We start from the raw sequence: 26,450 nt of genomic DNA on the forward strand, positions 1-26,450 counted from the left end.
TGACTTTGGAGATGGCTATGGTTTGGGATTATCGGTCATGCTTCTTTCCATTAGCAATGAGCATGGAGATCCGACCACGTGTTCACCCTTAGTGGAATAATGCTGCCAACACCAAAAATCTCCACACTGACATCCTCACAGTGATTCATTTGGAAACAGTATCAGGGAAAAGTGTAACATGTCTTCTGTGCCTATTTAGAGTCACCCTGGAATGAGCTATTTTTAATAGAACAGAGTTTTCTTTTTTGAAGATTTATAGCACCAGTACAAGCTAAATTACATTAAAAAAATAGCAGAAGCTTTCAAATATGAAATCTTAAATTGACCTCCAAATCATTTCTTTCAAATAGACAACTTATGCAACTGGCTAAAAAATAAGAAAATGGGGCCAGAAGACAACATAACAGTTATGTATCCAGACTTCTATATGGCCAACCATGGTTCAAGTCTTAAACTTGGTGGGTTGAAAATCACACTGGGCATGTGTGTGTGGTTGTGTGTGCCCAAGATCCAGGGAGAAGAATGGAGAAGGGATTGTAGTGTTGCCATCCTTCTTGGGGGGTGATTTCTCACCCCCCCTCTCTCTACGGCAAGTGCACAAGCCCTAAGGCAAAGACCTCTTAAAAAATTTAAAAAATAAGAACATAAATGGGTGAAATGGAAAGAAATGGGAAATGCCATGAGACTATTTGACTATAATATAAAGTGTATATGTACATTTGAGTACATAAATTTGAATACGTTTTAAAGTACATTTGAAGTATGTATTATATTTCTGCACAATAGTGAATATGCATATTAACCTATTTGTTTATTTTAACTGGAGTAGTTTGATATTCGGGAGGCCAGATTATCACAGTAGCAATGTGAAAGTTTGCTACTGACATGGCCTCTCATGAGTGAGTTTCTTCACAAAAAGAGACACTGCAGTCTCTAGGTGGATCCTAACCAAGACTCACATTTTCCTCAGGAATTTAGGAAACTGCGTCTTCCCTCACAGGTGCTTAAGATAGATCAAAGACCAAGTGAGGAACCAACATTTAGCGTAATGACTATGTCTCTGGACTCCCATGCTGTCGACCGCAGTTCGTGTCCTGGACCCGGTGGCTTAAAACTCACGCTGGACGCATGTGCGTGTGTGCCCAAGATCCTGAGAGGAGAGCGGAGGAGAAGGGATTGTGGAGTGGCCATCCCCCCGGGGGGTGATTTCTCGCTTTCTGTCTTTCTGTCTCCCTCTGTCTGTCTGGCGAGCGCATGCGCCCTATAGTAAAAACCTCTCCAAAAAAAAAAAAGACCAAGTGAGAACTAAATTTCCTTCTGAATGCAAGTTTATGAATATGTCCTGCCTGATAATCTGGGAATTCTGATAACATTTGTAGTCTGAGGGTCTGGTTATCCCCTTACAAACTGCAGCTGAGTGGTGTGAGGAGAGTCATGAATGTTTTTAATGTTATTGTTTAAGACCAGAAGACTTTTTTTGAGATTTATTACTTTTTTCTGGATACCTAAATAACTCCTGAAACCTTGCTCTTTCTATTGGCCCTTCACGGCATGGATGGCCATAAACTTAAATATATACTAATCAGCTTGTCACAGTGGTCACAGTGAATAAAGTCTTCCTAATAAGACTCCAGACTAAAGCTGTACTGGCTAGGAACATCCAGTTTTGTAGGGCAAAAGAAACATTCAGCAAAAGAACATCCAGTTTTGTAGAGCAAAAGAAACACTTCTGCTCTTGTGGATCATATGTTCAAGTTCCAAAACACTATCTTAAGCATCCCTATAGACAGTGTGAATCAGCTTACGCAGTTACAATTTGGAGGGCTCTACTTCATAGTCCTCCTAATTCACTGTTTAAAATGCGCTCTAAGAGAGCCCAGAAGATGGCGTAATGGTTAAGATGCTGGCTGATCGTGGTTTGAGTTCCAGACCTGGTGGCTTGAAAATCACACTATAGGTGAGTACTTGTGTGCCCAAAATCCCAGGAGGAGAATGGAGAAGAAGGGATTGTGGTGTGGCCATTCTCCCCTGGAGGATGAATTCTCACTTTCCCTCTCTCTGTCATTTTCCAGCGAGTGCACCTACCCTATGGCAAAAACCTTAAAAAATAAAATAAAATATTTAAAAACAGAGAAAATTTCTTTTAAAAATGTGTACTAAGAAATGCAGAATAATGGATGCTTCATTACAAAATGGTTCTGTGGACAAGCAGGTCAGGAAGTATGGTATGGATTCATTACCTGTTTCTATCGCTTCTCCGCACTGTCTCTTGGAGAGAAGGGACTTTATCTCATTTGTGTCTGCACCCCAGTGCCTATGAGAATGCTTGATACTTTGAAACCACGAAGTACATGCCTACTGAATAAAAAATAACCTTATGTCCTCCTACTGGGATCTCACAGAGCACTTTACTGAGATAGAGGCACTGATAAGTTTTACAAAATGTAGACCTTTACCTTGCATTTTCCAGAGAGTTGACCACAAAACGCCATTTTCTGGAATCCCTTATATATGCTCCATGAAATACCATTCAGAAAACAGTTCTCTAAAGTACCCCCTGGTTCATTCACAATTTCCACTCACTGAGCCTCTTTCTGACCTTTGCATAAGACCTGTCGATTTCTCTCCATATGGCTGCCTTTCGGTGTCCTGAGTCTTCTTCTCCAGGAACATGGCGTTACTAGCCCACCTCTGCACAGGTGATATGGTTTTTGAGTATCACACAATGCTTCTCGGCTGTGCCTTGTGTGTGCTACCTTATAAAACAAAAGGCTCAGTGCAAATGACATCTCACCTTGTGCTGGAGCTCAGACACCTGACAGTATCCGACACTAACAATTTCGCAGTCCATGTATTTTAGGCATCAAACATGTCGTATCTAGGCACATGCCCTACTGCTACATTAAAAACCGGTTCAGACAGGGACCAGCAATTAGCGTAATGGCTACGTCACTGGACTCCCATGTAGTTGACTGCAGTTTGAGTCCCGGACCCAGTGGTTTAAACTCATGCCGGGCGCATGTGCGTGCGTGCGTGCCCAAGATCCCGAGAGGAGAATGGAGGAGAAGGTTTGCTGCGTGGCCATCCCCCCTCGGGGGTGATTTCTCGCTTTCTGTCTCTTTGTCTTTCTGGCGAGCGCACACGCCCTATAGCGAAAACCTCTCCAAAAACAAACAACCAAACAAACAAAAAAAAACTGGTTCAGACATCCCTCTTCCAGGAAACCTGCTCTGGTCTGTATTTGTCCACAACACAACAATTACTGAGAGTTATTGTAATCACTTATTATGTACTGGTCTGTTTCTCCAGACACTGATCTATTTGAGGTCAGAATCATGCTTTACTGATAGCTGAGTCCCTAGTATCTGGCATGTTTGCTAAATTCTTACTAAGTAAGTGTAGAGTGAATGAATGAATGGCTGGATGGATGAATAAAAGGTTGACTATTTCTATAAGATTATCCCTAGGATGGTATTTCTGGTATTTTGCTGTCAAAAATTTCCTTTTTTTTAAAACTTGTTTTCAAATGGTCTCCAAATTTGGAAAGGTTCTTTTTTTAAAAAAATCATTTATTTAATTTAATTTATTATTATTATGTTATTTTTATTTTTAAAGTTTAACCAGAGAGAGAGAGAGAGAGAAAGGGAAACTGAGGAAGCAAGTTATCCAGACTTGAACTGTAGTTGGCCCTGTGGGAGTCCAGTGCCTTAACCAACACACCACTTGTTGCCCCTGGAAAAGTTCTGTTTACCAAACTATACCAAATAAAATGCAATTTATTTTCCTATTATTCAATCAAATGCTTAATTTTGATGAGATTGAGAGAAAGACACCACTGTGACAGTTGATATTGTAGCCAAGAGCAGCGGTCTTTACAGAAGGCCGCATTATTATTATGCAAAGTTTTACTTGGATTTCTGAAATTCAGAGAATGCCTCCTGAATTACTACTCCAGTGCTGGCTGCTAGGGGCACCAGTGACTACAGATTGGAAAGTGGTAACTTTGAGTCTTTCTGAGACTCTGACTTTAGCTTGAGTGTCTTCTGTGAGCCAGCTTGCAGAAGAGTATCACAGTTCTCGGTGAGAGGGCTGTATCCTTATTTTAGCTTCCTTGTGAGGCAGACATGACGATCTTGAGAGCTAGCCATCGGTAGCTGTGACTGAGATCCCACAGTGTGGGCGGTTCACTGCTGATCTGGGGAAGGCCTAGAGAGGATGCTAAGTCAGCAAGTTCAGGGCTTAGCCGTGGAGCCTCTGCTTTCTGAGACACTGATCCTTTCCCAAACACCCTGCATGCTTCCAGTTTCAGGCTGGAGTCTGCCTGCAGAAGTAGGTAGGGCCAGTGGCTTCTTCAACAATTCCTGGATAACCATTCCACTGCCAGGATGCCTACATTTTCCTTTGCATAACTTCAAGGCTGCTGTAGCTTTCTGCCTGCAGGATTTGGGTTGTGGAGAAGGCAGTGATTATTCCTTTCTATTCTTATCCCATTTCCTACGTCCTACAGGACACAGGAGAAACATGAAGCCTGAATAAGAACACCCCAGCTGTACACATGAGAGTTGTTTTTTTCTCTATTGCTTGTTAAAATGCCAATCCAACCTCCAGAAGAGAAGGCTCCTACTTTAAAATGAAAAGAAAGGTTTTTTTTTAAATTTTTTTTGACAGATTATAATCATATATAATTATGGGGTATACAATAATGTTATGATGTACATATGTGGTGTGGAATGATTGAATCAAGCTAATGAATATATCCATCACCTTAACTACTTATCATTTATTCTTTTTAAGAAAGCTCATATTTTGGGGAAAGCTTTGAGAGGATTTAGTCTACAATGGATTGGCATTCAGAGTCTCACAGAGAACACTTGTGTTGAAAAGGTACAATTACTTTTTTTCTCACATCTGGGTATGAGCAACAGAGATTTTCTTGGATGTGAGGTGTAATATTTTTCTAGTAACAGGTACCAGCTAGCATTTAGGTAAACATGGACTCGAAGGATCCTTGGGACAATAGTCACATGGGGGTCTCCCGGAAACTGCTGTGGAACAATTTTCCTTATGGGACTGGAGGTACTATTGCAGTGTGCCATTCTCCATAAGCAAGGTAACTTAGTCAAGATTATTGCAACTTTTCCTGTCTCTACTAAGAGAAAATGATATATTGCCACTGAATAATGTTAGATGCTTTTTTTTCAGTTAAGAATCCTGCATATATATTTTTTTTATATTTATGTTGACATCTTCTGTTTTCCAAACAAAGCAGAAGAATGTTTAATGAAATGTTACTGAGGGAGAAGGTCTGTGGGAGTCTACTATGGGAAAAGCTTAGAGTAATTTTCATTACAGTTTCAACAGCTTCTGCCCCAGGAAATGAAATAACGAGGGTCAGAAGGTTCATTCTATCTGCTGAAATAACACTCCAGACATTCCTAATAAGCCTGCTATAGGACTCTAGTATCCCTCTGTAGCTTGGTTTCCAATCTCCAACGCTGAACAAACAATGTCAGTCTGGGGCCTAGGCCACTTTGACAATCACTGCTTCTCACCTTCAGCTAGTACTGGAAGTTTCCAGATATTATTTGCATATTTAGTCTGAAGAAGATAAAAGGATCTATAAGATCCTTCGATTGACCTTTGTTGCGGTGTGTTTTGAAATTTTAATCTCTTTATGATGAAGAAAATACAACAGTGACAGGGAAGTACCTTTACTTTTAGCTGACCCCACAGTAGGCATTTATTAGTTCGTCATGCACTTGAATGTCACAGCCTTAATCTTGACACTTCAACAGGTAATGGCAAGCTGGATCACTAAAGCAGCCAGTTCCTCTTAGCTAAGTCCCAGAATACTCAAGCGCAGTGCCAGGCTCTCTTCTGGGTGTGCTCTACCTGACATGAAATGCCTCACTCCTTGTTTCAGCCTATCCTACTGGTGGGTTGTGATTTTTTTGAACATAGACATACTGGTCCTGTCTTCTTTGGATGTGGTATGAGCAAATGCTCAGCTGTGGCTAAACTTGCAGGTCCAACTGCAGTTCTGGGTGACTGGGTAGAGCTCTTACGATACCACTCAGAGCCTGCAGAGTGGATCTCCATGTTCTAGATTTTTGTCCCTAAAACCTGGTTCAAGAATCCCAGCTGGGTTAACTCAGGACAAGTGATGTCTAATGCTGACACTGTCTTGTCTGAATCTGCTCAACTGGTCTATCAGCTAATCCTGAATTCCTAACTCTGATATAATTCTTTGAGTTCCTCAGAAAGAAGATGCTAAGCTCAGTCAGGGAAGTGCAGTTGTATCTGAGCCTTTAAACACGTGAACTATTCTTAGTCAAAAAGATTTGCTAGACTTCTATATAATTGGCTGAAATAAAAACTTGTCTCATTCATGTTCGTTTAGATGTGACCATTTTGAAGCCATATGATTTGAAACAAATTGTCATTTGAATTTTTGGCTTTAAATATATCACATCTTTGGGACTAACAGACAGAGTAATAGTTATATCGCTGGACTCCAATGTAGTCAACTGTGGTTCAAGTCCTGGACCCAGAGGCTTAAAACTCATGCTAAGCATGTGTGCGTGCATGCTCAAGATCTCCAGAAGAGAATGGAGGAGAAGGGAATCCAGTGTGGCCAAACCCCCTGGGGGGGAGTAGATTTCTTGCTTTCTGTCTCTGTCTTTCTCTGTCTCTCTGGTGAATGCATGCACCCGATAGCAAAAATCTCTTTTAAAAAAGAAAAATCAAATCCTTGGTAAGGCATGGAATACATATGCAAGCCCCAGCACCAACTTTGTCTCAAGCATAGAAATAGTGGGAGTTCAGAGATATGGTGAGATCTAGGGATAGAGGAAGGATTTCTGCTTTACCTGTGATTCATGTGTTGGGGAGAACAAACTGAAATATCAATGGTTTGTTTATTGCACTACAGGATAGGGGTGAATCAGAGTACACCCAGCACTGAAGTGGCTGGGATGAAATGCAGACTTTCAGTTCCACTAATGAATAAACAAATATATATGTTAGGGCCAAAGTGACTCAGTTTTCCTGTGTATATCAAAAATGTACATTTTCAGAGCTGTCAATGCCATGGAGGATAAGAAAATCTTTGTGTGTATTTTTATGTGTGTTTTCTTAATAGAAATTAGGAGAAAAGTGAAATATAAGAATTATGTACACTTTAACTCTTCTTAAGGTTCAGCGGAAACTTTCATTTAGGCATATGAAAGAAGTATTAGATCTGGAACTGCTGATAAATTGCTCAAATTTGGTGCTTTAATCCAGTGCTCTGAGTGTTTTCAGATTCTATTATATAGTTTACTACTGATGCTTTCTTTAATTTGGTTCCAATGGAGCTATAAATTACTCGCCTTGAAAAATACAGCTTCTCTGTATTTTCCAACAGCTGTGGCAGGGCAAAACTGGGAAAAGGATAAACTACCCTGTTAGAGTCAAATTGTTAACATCCTTGGGTTGTAGAAGCTTCTACTTCCTCTTATATTAACCTTCCTACCACACATATTCTTATTGGAGTTGCCTAATTTATTTAGCTTTTCCAAGTTGTTAATATCCTCAGTGTTTCTGAGTTTATCACTGAAGAGTGGCCCTACATTTAAATACTTCCAAGATATGGAATCACCAGTGGAAGGTTGGAACCTTTTATCCTCTCATGATATATCCCAAACGCCTACTCTCTCACAGTCTGATGCAGTCATTTAGGTGACAAAAGATAAATTAAAATATAAATATAATATAATATAAAAGCCAAGATTTCAGTTTCTACCATAGAGTGCAGTTATGGTGAATAACTGAGGACACCAGAGAGAGTATGGGAGGATGGTGGAAAATGGCAGAGTGAGAAGGAAGGAATCAAGGGGAAAATAGAAAGTAAAACAGTTAAGAAACACAAAATGGAAAATTATCTGTTGAAGATAATAGATACAGTAGTATCTTTGGGACAATATTTAGTGTATTCTGGATGAGAAAATTTGTATATGTTGTAATGATATACAGTGAATGAATATAAAATTAAAAATATGATAATATAAAAGCCATAGAATGGGAAAAGACACTAAGAAATCTTGATTTATAACCTGGAATTCACAATAATAGTTTTGTGATCTTTGAGATGAGAGAGGATCTTGAAAAAAGTTCCCTCGATACCAAAATAAACCACTCTAATTCCTTTTTGATGCTAGGTTAATTTCATATACAAAAAATGAATATGAGGCTTTCAGAATGACAAAAATACCAGTGCCTTTGCTCTGGCTGGAATTAAGTCACTTGAGAGTGATAACTCATTCACTTGCGCAGACTTGTAACATGGGTGAGTCAACACATATCTCAAGTTACATTAAAAATCAGAGGAAGAAAGAACATAAAACAAACACAAAAACAAAAAGTTATCCATTGATAAAGTATAGAGCAATGTCTTGGACTGGACTAATACGCACTATGTTCATGCCAGGTATGTTGTAAGGATGTAGTGATAAAATATATTTTTTAAAAAGGAATATAAATTGATTCACACAAAATAAAATTCTGCTTGGAAAAAAAAGTCCCTCACAGGTATAAATTACATTGGGTGAAAATAATAAAAGATATTTGAACAATCCTAATGTAGCGCAATGAAGAAATATTATAATGAAGAATCTTAGCCCAGTCAAGTGGCAAAGTAGGCACCAAGATTAATATAAAATAAATCCCAGTTCTTTGTTTTCAAATTGAAGGAATGAATTGAAAACAAATCCAGATTTTTGCTCTTTCTCTTCCTACCTATCTTTACATATTTAAAATATCAAAAATTTACCTTCTTATCTTTAAAGTATAATGCATTTATTGCTTCTTGTATTTGTGCCACAATTTTATGGCCTACCCCACTCAAACAAAACAAAACAAAACAAAAGAACAATCAATTTCTGGTAAAAGAACAGGCAGACAAGATTGCTTAGAAAAGTTGTAGTCAGTTATTGGCTATGGGGACAACCACGTGGTTCATACTGTGTGCTTTCTACCTTAAAAAAAGAATTTATTTGATTTATTTATTCATTTATTTTATTTTAATTTGATGATACACACACACACACACACACACACACAGAGAGAGAGAGAGAGAGAAAGTGAGAATGCAAACCACCAGGTCCAGGACTCGAACCGTGGTCGGCCATGTGGGAGTGTCTGACACCTCAACCACACTCCACCTGCTGATCCCTGTGCTTGCTAACTTAAAAGCACATTTCCAGATCTGTATTTCTGCATGAGCCACATCCTCTTCTCTACCTTTATCTATTCCACCTTAGTTAATTGATTAAATTGCCTATTTAATCCACTCTATGTTCCCTAGAAGGCTTCAACTCCACTTCCCTTTCTGAATAGAGTGAAAAACCAGACCTCTTTAATAACTCTCCCTGGATGAACTTAGTGGCTATCTTCGGAATCAGGGCTAAGGACAGCTGGAGGAGTTTTATTGCCAGGAAAGGCCATGTTACTGGAAGAGTGCATATTGACTTCAGGGAAATTTCCAAAGCCTTCCGTGTTTTCCACCTGTAGACTGCAGATGTCCCATTCAATGAACATCATAACATAATCTGATGTTAAAATGGTTAAAAGCAAATTACCAATGGAGAAAAATTTATCCTTTTTTCTACATACTGATACTGAATGTGGACAATTGGATATTCCAAAGCAGTAAACTCTAAAAACACGTTGTCTTTTTTAACATCAATATCTAGTATTTCAGGCATTTTTATGGTGAGGAATTTCAAGTCAGAGTTCTCTGTGGAGAAAACTTCAGTCTTGAGCAGTAGAAACTCAGGCTAAGACAGTGGACTTCCTTTTCCTTTACTCCTGGGGTCTAGTCGCCTCATTCTGGGCTTAACTCTTTCTTGCTTGCCTATAGATCTCATCTCAAATTTTGCTTCCTTGGAAAGGTTCTCCTTCCAGGTTACTTCTGATCAATTTTCCATTGTCTTCTACACAGCAATGTTCACATTGAGCCTGCTGCACTGTTGATAACACTACTGGACTATGAGCCCCTGAATGCTTGGACTGCCTTCTTCATCTCTCTATCCCCAGGACCTAGCACCATACCTGGCAAATTATAGTTACTTAATAAGTACTCGAGAAATGAATGACTGAATGAATCAAAGTGCAGACAAACATCTAGGTGGGTGGTACTGAATTGCACAAGTCAAATGATACTAATAAAATGAGTTTGAATTTTGAGAGTCCTTTTTCTTGTGGGCCTGACAGGCCCTTCAGGAACAGAAATAAGAAGCAAAGAAACCAAATCCCAGGGACTAATAATACTTGATAATTAACAATAATTCAACAATCGTGTTGAAAACAGGGATCTTGAAAAGGCAAAGTGCAATAGTATTTGTTAATGATGTTTGGACATTTAGCTTAATAAATCAAAACTCTACTACCCAGAATACTGAGAGAGAGGGTAAATTTAATTTCCTAGTCAGGTGAGATTTTACCTCACCTACTTTGTACTTTTTGTTTTAACTCCTGTTGCTGAATTTAATACTTAAGATTTAAGACAGTTCACTATGATAATAATTTATGCATAACTTCATCTCTTACTAGGGTAACTGTAAGCAGTGGATATCCTCTTCAATTTCTGGTGAATTATTTCTTCTCCAGACTTTGGATTGGTAAGATTCTGAAGTATAAGAAACATCCCAGTATGGCTATAGACTCTTAGCACATATTTGAAGTAAAGAAATTGAATGGGGCAATGTCAGAGCTGAAAGGAATTGTTGGATCATTCAGTCTAGTTCTGCTATTGTACTAATGAAGCTGAACCTTCGAGGGGAGAAGTGGTTACCCAAGGTCTTTTAGTAGTAATTGGAGAAGTCATGACTATAATCTAGTTATGCTAAATGTTCATTCAAGTTTTTTCCACTCTCAGAATACTTCGAGTCCTGCAAAGATTTACCGTAAGATCACAACACTCAGTCTATAGGACTAACTAGTTTACTGAAGTGTACTGTGAGGATCCTGAGGATCAGCATTGTGTCTACATGAAATTTTTAATCAGGATGATGATGAGATGTGGATTCCTTTTTTTATTTGTTTATTTTAGAGGTTTTTGCCTTAGGATGCATGTGCTTACCAGGGAAAGTGAGAAATCACTCCCTGGGGAGAAGGCCAGGCCGCAATCTCTTCTCCTCATTCTCCTCCTGGGATCTTGGGCACGAACATTCCCAGTGTGATTCTAAAGCCACTGGGTCTGGGACTGAAACTGTGGTCAGCCTTGTGGGAGTCTGGTGACATAACTGCTACACCATCTGCTGGTCCCGAGAATTCCTTTTCTTCCAGTGTATACAGAGAACAGGACTTATGAAAAGTCCCAGCTGGGGCTTTTGGAGATGTACTAACCTCAATATGTCTTCATATCTTGTTTGCCAGCCCAGCCAGCTCCACTCTATTTTTTCTATACCCCTCCGCTACCCCTCCCCCACATCACAACATTTTCCAATCCAAGTGTGACTAAAGCAAGTGGTTGATTGTTTTACCATTAAGGACATGCGAGAGGTCATCAGTTTTGCTTTCTTCCATGTAAACAATCACCATAGCAGAACACTCAGGTGGTGAGATGCCACTGAGTAGTATAGGATTTTCAAACTTTAGCTGGAGGAGAATCTTGTCATTTTCTGGAACTTTCACAGACAATTTCTAAACAACCCTGAAGAGCAAGGGATGCATCAGAGGGCAAACATACACACATACATGCATACATACCATACTCACTTACCTAGACACACACACACACACACACACACACACACACCCCTTCTGAGACTGACTGACCTAAAAACAAGGTAGAAAGAAACTCAGCATAAATCTTCAGGCCCCAAAGGGGAAGGTAGTATGAGCTGATGGGAAGTACGTGCTTTTTGGAATCAACATAACTGGATTCTAAATCCAGCTCTGTTATGTACTGACTACATGTCCTTCAGTGAATTAATCGATCTCCTTGAATAGCAATATTCTCATTTGTAAAACAGGCACATCACACTTACCCCGTAAGGCTGGTATAAGAATTACAAGAGAATTAAATAAGTTTCTCAAAGCATGTAGGCAGTGTGTGGTAATCCAACGGAAGAATGTGCATACCATTCCCAACATGGTACCTGGCCCAGAGCTCTCTATTTCTGCTAATGTTAGTTACATTGTGGGTGTGTATCCATATTCCAGGCAGTGAAATGTATTTGATTTCTATTTGTCATATGGAATATAGATATTTCATTTATGTTTATCATCCTTATTGTGCACACATTAACTTCAAGATAAGAATACTAACCAAAGCCAGTTTATTCTGTACAAATGACTAAAATATACTGTGGAGATAACAAATGTATACTTTTCTTCACATGACTGAAAAGACCTGGGAGAGTAATTTTTAAAATGCCCTAATTATGAGGCCATATAAATGTGAAAGGGATGAGTGGGATAAAACTGATGATCCTACAATCCATGGGAAATGGACCCCAAGCTCTGAAAGGGGCTTAGCTTCCAAAAGAATTGCTCCATCTCTCTTGGCATATCACTTGTCATAAAAATCCAGTTAAAATGATTAATATCCATCATATACCAAGTTTTATAGCTACATAAAAGCTTCGGCTTTTGGCATCCTCCTGTAAATCATAAGTCTAAGATGTATTTTTTTCTGCTAAGCCTACTCTTCCTTCCTGCAATCTCTCTCTGCAGCCTGCCAAAGTGATCTCTTAAAATCTAAATCAGATAATGTCACTGCCCTGCTTAAAACTCTCTGTCACTTACTTCTTCTGTAATAAAATGCAAAATCAACAAGGTTCGCAGGACTGACGTCCATCTCCTTTACCTCCATCTGATACCCCACTTTCCCCTGTTCAATCTGCTGTGCCACTGAGGCCTTTTTGTTCTTCTTCTAACGCACTAACCTTTTTTCCAGCCCAGGGCCTTTGTTCCAGCTGTTTCCACAGAAGAATGCTCTTCTCCCATTGCTTGCATGTCTGGTCATTTCAGCACTAAAACAGAATCTTCTCTGACCATACTTTCATCTGCTCCTGAGTCATCTCTCTGTCTCTATTTCTCTCTCTGTGTGTGTTTCTTTAATAGTCCTTAAATATTATTGTTTGCACTCCCACTCCTTGAAATTTAAGTTTCTAGAGCACAAGGACCACATCTATCTTCATTACCGGATCCTCACCATTAACAATACTTGAGTAGTTATTAAATGATTGAATGCTTAAGAAATTAAGTCCATATATAGATTTTAGTCAGAGAATATATCAAAGTGAAAAATATAATCTTTAATATAAGGAACTTTTTCTTTTTTATTTTATTCTTATTTAAATTTTCATAATTTTTTATGACGTACAAGATTTTTCAAAGTATGTATGAAATGTGTGATAATTAAATCAAGAATATCACCATGTACATTGTTTTTAGAAAAGAATCTCACATTCTTGGGCCTGTTAAGTGTTTTCCTGAACCTCTTTTACCCACTCTCCACAATCCACCCTTCTCCCATAGAGTCTGTTATCTATGCTTGTCCTCCCTACTAGCATGTCTTCACATCTTTCGATTTCTGCCCTAGAGTCAGATATACAGTATATACTGAACAGGGACATACCATGTTTTTTCTTCAAATTGGCTGACTTGTTCTTTATGACTAAGTAATATTCCATTGTGCATGTGTCTCATATTTCTTCCATATAGTCATCAGTTATTGGGTACTTACATTGACTCCATGACTTAGCAATTACTAATAATGCTGTGATGAACGTGGATGTGCAAATGTCTTTCTGACTCAGTTTTCCCCTGTTCTTTGGATAAATATCAAGGAATGGGATTATTGGGTCATATAATAGTTATATTTGTAAATTTTTGAGGAATCTCCATGTTTTTCCACAGTGGCTGTACCAATTTACATTTCCACCAACAGTGCAGGAAAGTTCCCTTTTCACCACAGCCTTGCCAGTACTTGTTAGTCTTAGTTTTCTTGATCATAGTCTTTCTGTCTGGGGTTAAGTGATTACTCATTGTGGTTTTGAATTAAATTTCCCTTATTATCAGACACGTTGAACATTTTTTGTATGCTTTTTGGCCATTCATATGCCTTACTTCGAGAGTTGTCTGTTCAGTTTATTTGTCCATTTTTAAATTGGATTGTTTGCCTTTTTGTGGCTAAGTTGTTTGAGTTACCTACACAGTCTAGTTAGCAAACTATCTGAGACATAGTTTGTGAAGAGTTCCTCTAAATTTGTAAGATTATCTCTTCACTCTATTTATTGTTTCTTTTGCTGTGCAGAAGATTTTAGCTTTATGTAATCCCAGTTGTCTATTTGGGGGATTATTGTCTATACTTTAGGGGTCTTATTTAAAAAATATTTGCCTATTCCAATGTCTTCAAGTGTTTTATCTGTGTTTTCCATGAATGGTTTTATAGTTTGAGGTTTCACATTGAGGTCTTTGATCCATTTTGAGTTGATTTTTGTTAATGATGAATGATAGGAATCTTGTTTTATTTTTGTGCAAATAACTATTCAGTTCTCCCAGCACCATTTGTTGAAAAGGATTTTCTTTTCTCCATTAGATTTTCTTGTGCTCTTTGTCAAAAATCAATTGGCTGTATGTTATGAGGTTTATTTCTGGATTTTCCATTCTGTTTCATTGGTCCACAAGTCTATTTTTGTACCAGTACCAAGTCGTGTTATCACAGCTCTGTAATGTATTTTGAGGTTGAGTAGTGAAATGCCTCATACTTTTTTTTTTCTTGCACAGGATTGTCTTGGCAATACGAGTTCTTTTACAACTACAGGCAAATTTTATGTTTTTCTTTTTTATTTCTGTGAATAATGCTGTTGGTAGTTCAATTGGAATTGGATTATACTTGTAAATTAATTTGGGTAGAATTAACATTTTAATTATATTGAACCTTCCAGTCCAAGAACAAGGAAAATCTTTCCATTTATTTGTATTTTATTCCATTTCCTTTTTCAGTTTTTCATATTTTTCCTTGCAAAAGTCTTTCACTTCTTTGGTTAGGTTTATTCCTAGTTTTGTTTGTGTGTGTGCCTATTTTAAATGGGATTACTTTCTTCAATTCTGCCCCAACCTGTTCATTATCGGTATAAAAACACTATAGATTTTTGTATACTGACTTTGTATCCTGCAAGTGTACCAAATTCATTTATCTTAAGTAAAAGTCTTCTTTAAAATGTATTATTTTGGATTTTCTATGTATATAGTCATGTCAACTGCAATTAGGGATACTTTATCTTCTTCATTTCTTATATGAATGCTCTGTATTTTCCTCTCTTGTCTGATTGCATTGACTAGAATCTCCAATACTATGTTGAAAAGAAGCAGAGAAAGTGGATCACCTTTCTTTGTTTCAGTTTTTAGTGAGAATACTTGCATCTTTCCCTTACTCAATGTGATTTTGGCTATGGATTTGTCATATGTGGCTTCAGTTGTGTTGGGAAATCAATTTTCGCTATCTATTTTGTTTAAAGTATCAATCATGAAAGAGTGTTCTATTTTATAAAATGCTTTCTTTGCATTGATACATATGATCATATTTTTAAAATCTTTCCCTTTTAATGGGATGTATTACATTTATTGTTTCATGGATGTTGAATCATGTTTGCATCCCTGGAATAAAGTCTACTTGGTCATGGTATATTTTCTTTTTACATCTGCTGGATTTGATTTGCCAGTATTTCATTTACGATTTTTGCATCTGTATTCATCAGGAATATTGGTCTGCAGTTTTCTTTTTTTTTTTTATTACATCCTTGTCTGCTTTTAATGTCAAGGTAATGGAGGCTTCACAGAATGAGTTTGGGAGGATTCCCTCTATTTGGATCTTTTGAAATATTGAGTTCTCAAGAAAGTCATGACACATTTTTGCATAGAAAAACAGAAAAATGTCATGGCTTTCCCAATGACCTAAGTGTTTGAGGAGAAATGGAATGAATTCTTCTCTAAAAGTTTTGTATGATTCAGAATTAAAGCTATTGGGACCTGGACTTTTCCTTGTTGGGAGACTATGACTAATTCAATTTCATTGCTTGTTTTTGGTATGTTCAGCCTTTCTATTTCTTAATAACTCAATCTAGGAATATTGCATGTGTCCAGATTTTTCTGTTTAATCTAAGCTCTCTTTTTTGTTGGCATAAAGTTGGACATAGTAATCTTTTGTAATCATTTGTATTTCTGTAATATCTGTTGTAATACTGCCTGTTTCATTACCAATTTTATTTGTTTCTTTGTCTTTTTTGTTGCTGTTGTTGTTTAGTCTAGTTAATGGTTTGTCAATTTTGTTTATCATCTCAAATAACCAGCTTTTGGTTTTGTTGATTTTTTTGTAGTGTTCTTTTATTCTTTATTTTATTTATTTCTGCTCTAATCTTTATTATTATTTCTTTTAGTTCTTTTGATTTTTTTCTCTGTTGTTGCTTTTTCACATCCATGAGCTGTAACATTAGTTTATTTATTTGCCATCTTTCCATATTTTTTCTTGCAAACATTAATTGCTAATAAAATTCCCTCATAGGACTACTTTCATTGTGTTCTCCAGATTATGAAATGTGTCCTGGTTGTCTTTGCCTCAAGGAATTTTAATATTTCTGTCTTAATTTCTTCAGTAATTTTGAAGTCCTTTAGGAGTAAATTGTTTAGTTTCCATGTATTTGCACATTTTTGAAGACTTTCCATTGTTGATTTTAAGTTTAATTCCATTGTGGTCAGAAAATATGATAACTATAGTTTCTATACCTTTAAATTCACAAAGTCTCATTTTGTGTACTATTATGTGGTCAATATTCTAAAATGTTCCATGTGGGACTGATAAAAATGTTTATTTAGTAGTTGTTGGATGAAATGTTCTATAAATGTCTGTCGGGTACATTTGGTTTATGGTATTATTTAGCTTCTGTGTCTCTGTTTATTTTCTGTCTAGATGACTTATTTAATGATGACACTGGGGTGTTGAAATATTCATCAGTTAGTGTGCTGTAGTCTATCTCTCTAGATCTAGAAGTCTTTCTTTTACATATTTGGAGTGCATAGATCTTTATATTGCTATGTCTTCTTGGTGAAGTAATCACTTTAGTACTATACAAAGTCTTTCTTTGTCTCCTTTTACAATTTTTATGTTAAAGTCTATTTATTTTGTCAGATATCAATATTGTGATTCCAGTCATGTATTTATTTATTTTTATTTTTTGTTTGCATAAAATTCCTTTTACCATCTCTTACCTTTCTATTTATGTTTCTATTTATATTTGTCTTTATCAATGAGGCATGTTTCTTATAAGCAGCATATAGAAGGCTCCTGTTTGTTTATCCATTCAGTCAACATATATATTTTAATTTTCTTTAGGTTTTTGCCATAGGGTATGTGCACTTACTAGAGAAAGATGAGAGAGAGAGGAGAGAGGAGAGAGGAGAGAGGAGAGAGGAGAGAGGAGAGAGAGAGAGAGAGAGAGGAGAGAAAAGAAACCACCCCCCACACCCCAGGGGGAATGGTCATACTTCAGTCCCAGTCCCTTCTTCTCCATTCTCCTCTTGGGATTTTGGACACACACACACATAACCTGGCATGTTTTTCAAACCACTGGGTCTGGAACTCGAACCATGGTTGGTCATGTAGGAGTCCAGAGCCTTAACCACCAAGCCACCTGCTGACCCCAAATCTGTATCTTAATTGAGAACTTTAATCTATTAACATTCAATATTATTGATATGTGCAGATTTATCCTTGCCATTTGGTTAGTAATTTTCTTAGTTGTTTTGCATTCTCTTACTTATACTATCTCCCTTTCATTTTCCTGATGTGGTATTCCTTTCAGTATTTCTTGAAGAGCAGGTGTAGTGTTGGTGAAGTCTTTCACTTTTTGTTTACCTAGGAATAATTTTATTTCTTCTTCCTATTTGAAGATAACCTTTGTGGGTGTCATGTTCTTGGTTAAATTTTTTTCATTCCTATTTCTAAATATGTCTTCCCATTTCTTCCTTGCCTGCATTGTTTCTGTAGAGAGGACTGAGGTTAGTCTTACGCAGTATCCTTTGTAAGTAATTTGACATTTTTCTTTTGCCATTCTTAGAATATCATGTTTGTCTTTGAACTTTGCCACCAGTTTGGTTATGAGACTCCTTGGAGAGATTTTTTAAATTTAATTTTCTTTTATACATTCACTCATACTATTTGGCTTACAAAATGAATATTTCAACAGGTGATGTTGAATCTATTTGTAGTTCTTTGTACTTTCTGGATCTGAATGTTTGTTTGTCCCTCTATAGCTGGAAAATATTTGGACAGTATTTCATGAAAGAGATTTTCTGTGACTTTAGCCAACTTTTTGCTTTCTAGAATATCCATTATGCAGATATTTGGTCACTTAGTGGTGTCTAAGATTTCTCCTAGTTGTCCTCATTTTTAATGGTTATCTTTTTGTTCTTTTTGGTGATTTGGACTAAATCAGAGGTTTTGTCTTCAAGGTTCTTTTGTATGGTCTAATATGTTGATAATACTTTGAAGAAATAAATTTATATACTACATTGTATTATTCATCTTCAGAAGTTCTGATCAGTTCTTTCTTTTTTTTTTTTTTAAGAGTGTCTATCTATTCATAGAGTTTCTTCTTCATGTAATGGAATAATTTTTTTCATCTACTATTGTTTTCTTTTGCATCTTACTGAGTTTTGTTATGCTTAAAATTCTGAATTCCTTCTCCAACATCCCTGTGATTTCCAGTGTTTTATCCATTGTCCATGAGGAGTTATTGTGATTCTTTCGAGGAGTGATAGTTTCTTGTTTTCTTATGTTTCTTGTGTCTCTGCATTTATTTTAGGTATCTGATAGGGTACTCACTTCTTCCTGATTTTGGAGGTAGATTCTGTGATGCCAGAAAGAGAAGGACAACCCTAGATCCCTAGTGTGTCCCTGGCAAGGTGGGGTTGAGGGGGCTGGAGGTCAGTTTCATCTTTCAGTTGAGGTTCAGCGTTTCAGAGGAGAGTTTCTCTCAGTTCCTTCACTGACGAGAATGTGTGCGGTTGGAAGCTGATTTGGAGCCTTACTGGCTTAAGGTGGTCGACTGCTCTTTATACTTCCAAGTAGAAATGATGCATTCCAGAGGTTCCTGTTGTCTTTCACTTGTACTTGATTTGTTTTGACTCACTCCTAAGGCATTTATTAGCCAGTCTTCCCAGAGAGACCCTACAGTGAGTGGTTCTAGCTGGCTGTCCTGATCTTTCTTCTTCAGTGGGACAATGATGGGAATGCTTGCTCCATTCCTTCTGGCAAGTCTCATACTCAAGCTCCAGCATCGTGATCCTGCTGGCCTTTGCAGCCAGCTCTATTCCAACCACTCCCTCTGGACCTAGCGGGCACTCCCTGCTCCTGGTCATGCCACAGTTTGTTTAGTCTTCAAGGTTCAGTTTTCCAGAAGCGCCTAGGCCAGTGGGGCAAAAGCTGACTCTCTAGAGAATATCTCAATTCCTAATCCCCAGGTCCAGGCAGTGGAGCTGCACCACAGACTGCTCAGATTCTCACAGACTTACAGTTCCATCAGCATTTGGAGGGAAGGTAGCCACTGCCTCCTGGAAAATATCTCAGTTCCTAGACCTTAGGTCACAGCGGCAGGATGTGCCACAGCCTGCTCAGTGTCTCAAAGCTTCAGGGCTCCAGCAATGCCCAGGGTAAAGGGTACCAACTGCATTCCGGGTTAATATTTCAATTAATGGGTCCCTGTAGCATGGCCATGTTGCAGCCGGCTCATCTCTCTCAGACTCATGAGTCCAATGGTGTCAAGTGGGGGGAAGAGGGAAACAGCTGCCTCCCTGCTGAATATCACTATTCTCAGATCCTAGGGCCCAGTAGTGGGGTCACATGGTTCAACCTGGAGTAGTAGGCAGAGGCAGCAAGGCTTGATGCCCAGTCGCAGTCACTCCCAAAGGCTTTTTCCTAAGGTGGTCCTTGGAAAATCTCTTAAAACTGTGTGCACCCTAAACCCACCCAGTGAGAAGTCCTGGGACCAGGGACAACAGTGGCAGCTGTAGTGGTTCCCCTGATCAGAAAGCCCCAACTGCCAGCTCCCAAGCCCTCACACAGACAGATACTCACACACACACTCACAGACATATGTACATTTTCCCTCACATGCAGTCACTTAGACACACACCTGCACATTCACTGTGATTTTTCTAGTAGCCCTAAGAACCCTTTTCTTAGGTCTTCCTTTCATCTCCAATTTTGTTTTAATTTTGATAGATTCAGTGACCCTGTTTAACTCACTCAACAATTTAGCCTTGAAATTTGTGGACATCCTTCCCTACATGTGAAAATGTTCACTGTTGGTCTACTTCCGTTATCTACTTCTACTTTTGTAATTGCAAATTCCAATAGTCCACGTGTGATCATAAACTTCTTACCTTACAGTTTTCTTACTTTCATTTCACTTGGGGGCTCAGTAAACTCCTCCAGTAACTGAACAGGGTTCAGGGAACCAAGACATTGAATCGATGGGCAGAGCATCAGCACATGTCAGAATTGATCAGGGATGCAAAGCATGCGTTCTCAGTATGTCCAACAGCAATGTGGACACAAGAATCCCAACTGGGTCAAAACAGCAATTTTAACTCAAACGGATACAGAAATAGACAGGGTATATACACAATATCAAAACCAATAGTGCATGATCAGGGTTAGACAGTGACTGGAAGATTCACATAAGGGGCCAGAAATAATTCTTAGTGATGTTTCTTGTTCCTTTGAGCCATGGATAGACTACTGAAATGGGGAGAGGAGACCAAACAAGAATGGAATTAGAGTCGTTTTAATTCCAGAGCCATCACTTATCAACAATGACATCCTGACTCCTGACCTTACCATCTCACCAAATCTACCTCTTGCCAATGTTTTTCGATTCAATTCCAATAGGCAGCTTTCAGTAGTTGTCCTGGGTCTGTTGGCTATATTTGACTTTGTTGGTGGCCCTCTTTTTCTGGAAGTACTCCTTCTTTTGGATTTCATGACACTACATTCTCTTGTTCTGTTCAGACAACCCTGATCCATTCTTAGCCTCTTTGACCTTCAACCTGGTGTTCCTCCAGATCTGTATTATGCCTTTAGCTTAATTTTACATAAGATTTTATGTATTTTATCTTTTACATAAGATTTTATTTTAATTTTACATAAGATGAAGGCATAGTGCAGACTTGGAGGAACACCAGGTAGAAGGTTAAAGAGGCTAAGAACGAGTCAGAGTGGTCAGACTCCCTTTACTTTTACTCTCGCGGCTTCTATAGCACTCTGACGACTACCAGATTCACACATCCAGCGCAGCTTTTTTATGCCTGAGCTTCAGAAGCAGGTGTTCAGCAATCTTTTGGACCTCTCTCCCTGCATCTCCCCCAGGCACTTCAGTTTCAACATGTTCTTAACTGAATTCCTGGTCTTGCTTTCTGAATTTTCCTCCATTTCAGTATTGCTTATTTAAATGGGAAGTTCTATCCATTAAGTCACACAAGTAAAATATCCAGAAGTCAAACTTGACTGGTTCCTCTCCATTACCACCCACGTCTATCATTTCATTCATTCACTCAACAAACTTTAATCAAACCCTATGATTTCCCAGGTATTGTTCTTATTGCAGACTAACCAGTGGTAAGTGAAATTAACATAATTTCTGCCTTCATAAAGCATGTAGACTACTGGATGACTTTGCCTCTAAAGTATTTCTTTCCTCTTTTGTTACTAGTAGTAGTTGGAATGTAATAGATGCTCAATTAATCCTTACTGAATGAGTGAATATAAGAGGATGTAACTATCTGAACAGCTGCTATCTTCATAGTAAAGGATATGACACAGCAATCTGATGTTATTAAAAATATTTCAAAGCACACATTATGAATCAATAGAAGCCAAAACATCTGGCCAATTTAGTTAGAAAATTCTCAAGGAAGTGGTAGTATGTTTTTATCTGTGTTATGCAAACACTCAGATGGTCTGGGCTTCTGTGGAATTTACTGGATGTTTTGGCACAGCACAGGCTCAGTCATACTAGTCCTGATCTCTTCCAGTGACACATTGTGTCTCTGAATCACACATATGGCTCATGACTTCTAGGGTTTGGCATAAATACAAACTGAGAATGCTTATGACCATTTTAACCAGCTCAGTCATTTCTAAAGTTATTAGTAATGCCACATGTTTTTTTCTGAATGTCAGTATTCTGAATACCACTGACAGCTAAATCTGAAGACATCAAAATGAATTGAGCTTATTCATGTTAAAAATGGCACAGATGTATTATATTCAGGCAAAATTTAGAAATACACATAAGAAATAACACGGTTTGGTTAAACACTAAGAATAACAATCTTTGATCAACCATGGTATCTTTTATAAGTTTTTGATGGAATCAGCAAGTATATTTAGGAAATAAGAAAATATTTCACGTGTTCTCATACACTTTTACCAGTTCAATCATGAAATAAACCGAGGCTCTCCATTTCTCTCTTCTTGGTTCTAAGTTATTAGTAGCAATGCCAGGTTCAGATGAGATTAAAACCATAAGGAATTATCTCAATTCCCAAACTAGCTTAAATGAAGAGAGTTTCCCGAAAAGGAACATAAGAACAAAAACAAAACAAAAAACTGAGAGATAGCTTTGTGAAGAACCACCAAGGTACTCTGGGAGAGGCATGCAGAGCTTCCCTCCAAGTAGCCAGCATTCACACTTGAGCTCACAGTAGGCAGAGGCTGAGGGCACAGTCACTGAGCCATGCATCCACTTCAGGAAGGACAGAGACCAGGTGTTACATAATTGTACCATGTGCACCAATTCAGGGATGGAAAGAACCAGGCATTGCAACCAGACCTGATTTGTGTGGGCAAAACAATTTTGGGGGGAAAATAAAATCCTCACCAAAAAAGTAGTAGTTGCCTAAGGGTATAGACTCTTGCAAGGCATGCAGGCTACTTCAACCTATACTTTTCCCAGTGGAATCTACCCATGCTTGGTCTCATAGCTTCTTCCCACAGAACTGAATGAAAACCAGGTAACCTGACCCCAGAGTGTCCCATCGATCTTTCAAATGCAGAAGAAAGAGCAGAGACTTTCAGCATTTTAATCTTTTCTGTTTTGAATGTCTTTAAGCACAGTTTTCTTATCTACAAGTTAGTGAGACATATTCAAATCTATGGGATTTTAAAAACAATCCTTCTATGTCTCCATAAAGCTCCACCACTGGTGGTGTGGTCTATTTACTTCACTACACTCTCAGTTTCTGTATGGCTCAGGACCCTGTTGGAAAATTTTTGTCAGGTAAGTCTTCTATGTTGGCTTTTTTCACTTGTTTCTCTAAAAAAGCATAGAGGAGTCATGTCTTTTAACTTTGATGAATCCAAGTCTATGTGCTCTATTGAAATAGTTAAAGGAAAAACCATACTGGTGAAGCATCTCAGTCGTTTTGTTGGCACCCTGAATAAGCATTCTGGGAGGACTGGATCTCTGTATCCATTTTGGGTCTCAATATTGCTCTGACTCAGTTCTCTACTGCTTCTCAGAGACTGAGCATCTCATTGGGTTTAAGGGAATTCTAATGTTTGATGAAACCATTTAAAAATAATTTGATTATGGGGCCAGCAGTTAGCGTAATGGCTATGTCACTGGACTCCCATGTAGTTGACTGCGGTTTGAATCCCGAACCTGGTGGCTTAAACTCACGCTGGGCACGTGTGCGTGCGTGCCCAAGATCCCGAGAGGAGAATGGAGGAATAGGGATTGTGGCATGGCCATCCCCCCTGGGGGGTGATTTCTTGCTTTCTGTCTCTCTCTGTGTTTCTGGTGAGTGCACATGCCTTATAGCAAAAAAAATCTCCAAAAAAAGAAAAAAAAATTTTATTATTTGATTGTTAGTGATTTACTTTTTGTGTATAGACTTTATAGACCTGTCTCCCACATAAGATGCAAATACGCACTACATACAAGAAGTATTAGGTGACTGAGTTTGGAAGTACATGCTACTTTTGAACCCCTTTACACTGTGCATCACTTGGTGCTGTTTTTATACTTTCAAGTCAACAGTGCCTTCCTGAGTTTGAATCTCAGAGGGCAATTCAGAACTGTCAACCACCAGCTTCCTAAAAGGAGGCATTCTTATGCACTTAACCCTCCCTTTTAGTTTAATAACATTAATTTTATCTTTTCCAATATGAATGATAATTTTGATAGGATTGCAATTCAGTTTCACATGACATTTATTTTTAGCTAGCTTATAAAAAAGGAAAAGAAAATAGAGAGGGTGTCAGGAACCCTCTGGCATATCTGGCATTTTCTGAAATTGCATATATAGGTTAATTCTGTCCTGAGGACAGATATGTTTGATCATTTGCAATTATGGTGTCAGTGGAGAAAAGGTTAAAGATGAATTAGTTTTCTCTGAGGCATCTGGGCTGAAGAAGCACTCAGGCATGCAGACGTGGCTAAGCAGAAAAAGGAAGAGAGGACTTACGTTTTGTTTCCCCACAATGTTATCAAAGGGCAGTTCAGGACTCCAGGATCCTTCTGTGAATGTAGCCCCACTATTTCTCCTGTCTGAAGCGCTCACCGACTCCTTGACAATGTCTTCGGGCAAGGATAGCAGACTTTCCTCAGGCTGCTTAATCAAATAGGTCTCTATATTATGTTTCCTCAAGAACTCATTCCTCTCTTTACCATGACCCTCTTCCACATTATAGTCACCGTTGAGGCAATCCAGTGTGGCTTTGGAAATGTGGATCCTCCTGTGTGTACAAAGCATAGGTCATGATACATCCCTGATGTTGCCTATAAAGGCTACTGCTGCTCTTTGTCTTGTGCAAAGCCAACATCAGACTTACACGTGGGTATTGTTAGGACTTGCTCCCTAAAAAATGGGGAGAACAAGAGAAAAACAAAGTATAACTTAAATTCACGAGTATCTTTGACTATGTCCCAAAGAACACTGCTGCCTCTGATAAAATACTGAGCCACACCTAAGCACATCTACTGCTTTTCTTACGATTGTTAGCCTGATCCCTGCACACTTTAAGAATTGTCATGTTAAGTGAAATTAAGCTGGGCACACAAAGAAAAATGCTATATGGTCTCCCTTGCAGGTGGAAATAAAAAAAAAATGAAGATATAAAGACTATGATGTAGAGAGATGAAGAATAACTTAGAGGCTGGGAAAAGTGTGAGTGTAAACAGTAGAGGAAATAAATTTACAAAGATAAGATGAACACTTTCTAGTGTTATAAAATACAGGGGAAAGAATCTAGATGGCAACAGTTTGCTGCGTATCTTTTATTTTTTGGAGAGACTTTTGCTATAGGGTGCGTGCGCTCACCAGACAGACAGAGAGAGACAGAGAGACAGAAAGCAGGAAATCATCCCCCCAGGGGGGATGGCCATGCCGCAATCCCTTCTCTTCCATTCTCCTCTCGGGATCTTGGGCACGCACACACACATGCCTGGCGTGAGTTTAAGCCACCGGGTCCGGGACTAGAACTGCAGTCTACTACGTGGGAGTCTAGCGACATAGCCATTACACTAACTGCTGGTTCCCTTGCTGTGTATCTTAAAATAACTAAAAGGGGAGATTTTAAATGTTCCTAGCACAAGTAATGACAGATGGATGCGGTGAAGGATATGCTAATTTTGCTGGTTCAATCATCACAAATTGTATTCTTGTAAAAACTCATATGGTACCTCCACAGGTAAATACAATCATTATATAAGTGTCTATGTGTATGTATATGTATATACATACACAAATATATATATATATATTCAATAATTTTTTTAGTGGTGTTGATTATATTGAAAAAACAGGTTCCAAAAATATTTCTGAACTCCAACAGCTATCATCCAATTTGCCTCACATCAACAGTTCTCCTATTGACTTGAAACTTTTCCTGTCATATTACTTTTCATATATTTTGGGTCTTGTTTCTCTAAGTGGTTTATGTCTTCTGAAGAATAAGAGAAGGTCTTGTAAATCCATAGGACTATGATAAGGGTCCTTTCGGAATATCATTGTAGGATAGAATTTCAACCAATGGAAAAAAAAATGGTACCTATTGCTTAAGGTCATTATGAGTATTTTAAGAGGGGTCAAAATACTACATGATCCAATGTACATACTATAAAGACACATATTTCAACTGTTAGAAGTTATCTAAAAAACATCATTGTGATCCTATTACTGTTGGGTATTCCATGCCTCCTCAAGGTTCACAGAGAGCCTAACTTCTGAGTAATGCCTTAATTCTCTGGACTTGCCATTTCAAAGCTCATTTTCTGACATGCCTCCATTCTAGCCCCCTATGTTTTCTCCAGCTGTCCAAGTAACTGGCCTGTCTTCAAATCCAGCATGTTACTGCATACTCACTAACGGTTTCCTGCTCCCTGACTCAACTCAAAAGT

At 38.2% G+C, this 26,450-nt stretch overlaps 1 protein-coding gene across 1 annotated transcript in view; it reads right to left on the bottom strand.

Moving 5' to 3' along the window:
* ADCY8 (adenylate cyclase 8) overlaps positions 1-26,450 on the bottom strand; it is a 242,822-nt gene that overhangs the window by 86,038 nt on the left and 130,334 nt on the right. Inside the window, 1 exon segment of the mRNA XM_006156697.2 lies at positions 24,517-24,787. Coding sequence (XP_006156759.1) covers positions 24,517-24,787 — 271 coding nt within the window.

This window comes from Tupaia chinensis, unplaced genomic scaffold (assembly GCF_000334495.1).
Source record: "Tupaia chinensis unplaced genomic scaffold, TupChi_1.0 Scaffold000513_1, whole genome shotgun sequence".
NCBI lineage: Eukaryota > Metazoa > Chordata > Mammalia > Scandentia > Tupaiidae > Tupaia > Tupaia belangeri.